The sequence below is a fragment of the Monoraphidium neglectum genome (genome assembly GCF_000611645.1).
Source record: "Monoraphidium neglectum strain SAG 48.87 unplaced genomic scaffold scaffold01596, whole genome shotgun sequence".
Classification (NCBI taxonomy): Eukaryota; Viridiplantae; Chlorophyta; class Chlorophyceae; order Sphaeropleales; family Selenastraceae; genus Monoraphidium; species Monoraphidium neglectum.
This window is the reverse complement of record NW_014012032.1, coordinates 1,700-4,438: the sequence shown is the minus strand read 5'-3', so window position 1 is coordinate 4,438 and position 2,739 is coordinate 1,700. Positions and strand designations below refer to the sequence as shown.

At 64.5% G+C, this 2,739-nt stretch overlaps 1 protein-coding gene across 1 annotated transcript; it reads right to left on the bottom strand.

The window, feature by feature from the left end:
• Positions 1 to 721: 721 nt before the first annotated feature.
• Positions 722 to 2,363, bottom strand: MNEG_8412 (glucosamine-6-phosphate deaminase; the record flags this gene model as incomplete). Its single annotated transcript, XM_014043114.1, has 4 exons — positions 722 to 886; positions 1,248 to 1,347; positions 1,795 to 1,903; positions 2,261 to 2,363. 4 exons carry the CDS (start codon positions 2,361 to 2,363, stop codon positions 722 to 724), a joined length of 477 nt encoding a protein of 158 aa, XP_013898568.1.
• Positions 2,364 to 2,739: the final 376 nt, after the last annotated feature.

The following is a 2,739-nucleotide window of genomic DNA, read 5'->3' as shown; positions in this document are numbered from 1 at the left end:
GGGGATAAAGGGATGGGGTCGACGGCGGTTGCGACGGGGGCTAGGAGGGACGGGTTGTGATGGAAGATGGCCGTGATAGGCTAGCGATCAAGCGCCACTTAGCGGCTGAGGGGGTATCTGAGGGGGTTATGTGGGATGGTGAAAGGGCGATGTATTGCAGGGGTGGAAGGTTCATGCGGGGGCGCCACGGACGAGAGTGGGTGCAGCGAAGTGCCGCGATGGGGTGGAGTGGGGCAAAAGGCGTGCGTGTGTGCGCTTGCGTGCGTGCGGTGGGCAGGGCCTGATGAAGAGCTGCGACAAAACGTGACACGTGGGCGTGTGGTTGCATGCACTCGTGCAGGCCCTGCACCACAACGCAACACGCGCTGGTATGCATTGCACTGCAAAACATCACGCTTTTACCAGCACCAGTATGCACGCATGCGTGCAAGTAGGGCAGCATGCGGGTTTGAGCACTGCCGCAGGTGAGCACGTGCATCCGTGCTGGCGTGAGTGTTTGTGCGTGTGCGCACGCGCACACACACGCCTGCACGGATGCACATGTGCGCACGCGCGTCGCCTTACCAGGCAGATGCACGAACGCGGCGTGTGACCAACCGACGCCACCGGGGCGGCCCGCTCCGACAGCCGGGCTTCACGCACGCGGCTGCAGCCAGCCCAGTGCATAAGCCTGCACCCACGAGACCTCAACACGCTAGCAAATCCCTGTGACCCCCAAAACCTAACCGAATAAAAGCGCTACCACGCGCAGCCCCGGCAGTGCGGGGCCACCCACCGGCAGCCCCAGCCTGTCAAAGAGCGCCGCCGTCTCCCTGTTGCGCGCCTCTGACCGCTGCCAGAACTCCCGCTCGTCCGGCCCCGGGAACAGCGGGCGGTCCTTCTGGGACTGCAGAGGGCAGGGAGGGGCGGCCGCGTCAGGCCGGGGCTGTGAGCGCATAATCAGTGTCCGCACGAGGGCCCGTGCGTAGGGCCGGCCCCTGCCCATACGACATTGACTGTCAACGGGCCCGGGGCGTGCTTGCTTGACGACGTTGGGGCTGCTGGCCGACCCGGCAGGCCACGGCCCCCGTCGCACCCGCCAAAACAACACATGCTCCATCCCCAAAACCGCCGGCGACCCCCGACCAGCCCCGGGGCGCGACAAAACGATCTTGTGCTTCGCCCCTCCCCCTGCCGCGGGCGCCACATCGGCGCGCGGCCGGCGCGCGCAGGTGCGGTGCAGCTGCACGGCAGCTGCTCCGACAGACCTGGTGCTTGTAGATAGCGTGGCGCTTGGTGACCAGCTCCTGGGGGCTGAGGGGCACCGCCATGTCCATCTCATCAATGCCCCACTCCTGCCACGCACCCCTGACGCACGCGTAGGTTGAGGGATCAGGGGTGGGTTGGGGTATGGTTGAGGAGGGGCAAGGAGGGCGAGGGGTTGGTGAGGTGTGATGTTTGTGGTCGACACGGGGAGGCGTTCCGGTTGTGGGTGCAGTCTTCAAGGAGGGGAGCAGGGGCTGGCAAATGGCGCTGGAGGACAGATTGACGGCCGCGCTGCCGGCAGGAGGCGTGCTGTGCAATGAGCAGCCGGCCAGGGATGGGGCGAGCGGGAAGTGCGGCCTGCCGGCGCAGGCGGCGAAGCGGAGACGCGAAACGCGGTGCCTGGGGCCTGGGATGTGGCGGACGCCGGGCCCGGCAGTGGGAGTATCCGTGGGAGCATCCGTGTTGGCGTCCGTCAGCACGTCTCTTGCCAAGCTGCGGCTGAATTGTTGCTTTCTGTCTCCAGAGCAGGGGTGGGGTGGTGTTGCGCACCTGTACAGCCACACGCGGCAGTCTGCCATCCAGCTGGCGTTGCTGGCCTTGAGGTTGCCCAGGGCCTTCAGCACAGCTTCCAGGCAGGTGCGGTGCGTGCCATGAGGGTCTGGAGTGTTTGAGGCGGGGTTACAACGGGGTCGGTGACCGCGTTTCTTCAGGGCAGGGGTTAGCCAGGCTGCACCATAGCGTCTCGTCCGCGGTTGAAGGGTCAAGGGAGGACAGCACCAGCTGATTGTACGCGATCCGCCAGCCGGCAGCCTCAAAAGCGTCTGCTGCCGACTGACGGCCCGGAGGCCGCTGCGGGCAAGGTCCTCACAGCGCGTTCGTCCGTGCCTGTTTTTCGCTTGCATGCACGAGCGCCTGCATGCACCCCCACACCCCCACACACACTCTCTCTCTCTCGCTCCTGCGTGTGCACACACACAATCCCCCTGTGTCACCCCGGCCACCGCCCAGCACTCACCCGACAGGTCACCGGCCGCGAAGACCTGGTGGGGCTGCACCTCCTCCAGCAGGCCCTGGACCAGCGCCACATCAGCATCACTCAGCGGCTTCTTGCGCACCATGCCCTGGACAGGAGGACGATGACATCAGGAGTGTGTGTAAAAGCGTGTGTGTAAAAGCGTGTGTGTATGTGAGTGTACATGCAACTGTGCGAGTGTGTATGTAAGTACATCATGTGTTTGCACATGTGTGTGTGTTTGGGAGAGAGGGATGACAGAGAGGGAGAATATGCATGAACATGTTGACATATTTGTGATACGAAGTAGGGCAGCGAGCGTGGTGCTGCGTGTGTGTCTGGCAAAGGGGAACGTACAAGCCAGCCAGAGGCTCGCAGCAAGCAGCCGTCACGCGCCAAGCCGCCCGCAGGGAGCGAGGGGGTTGCTTGCCGTGTCATAGAATGGCAGGTTGAGAAAGTGGACGCGATCGTCCTTCACACCC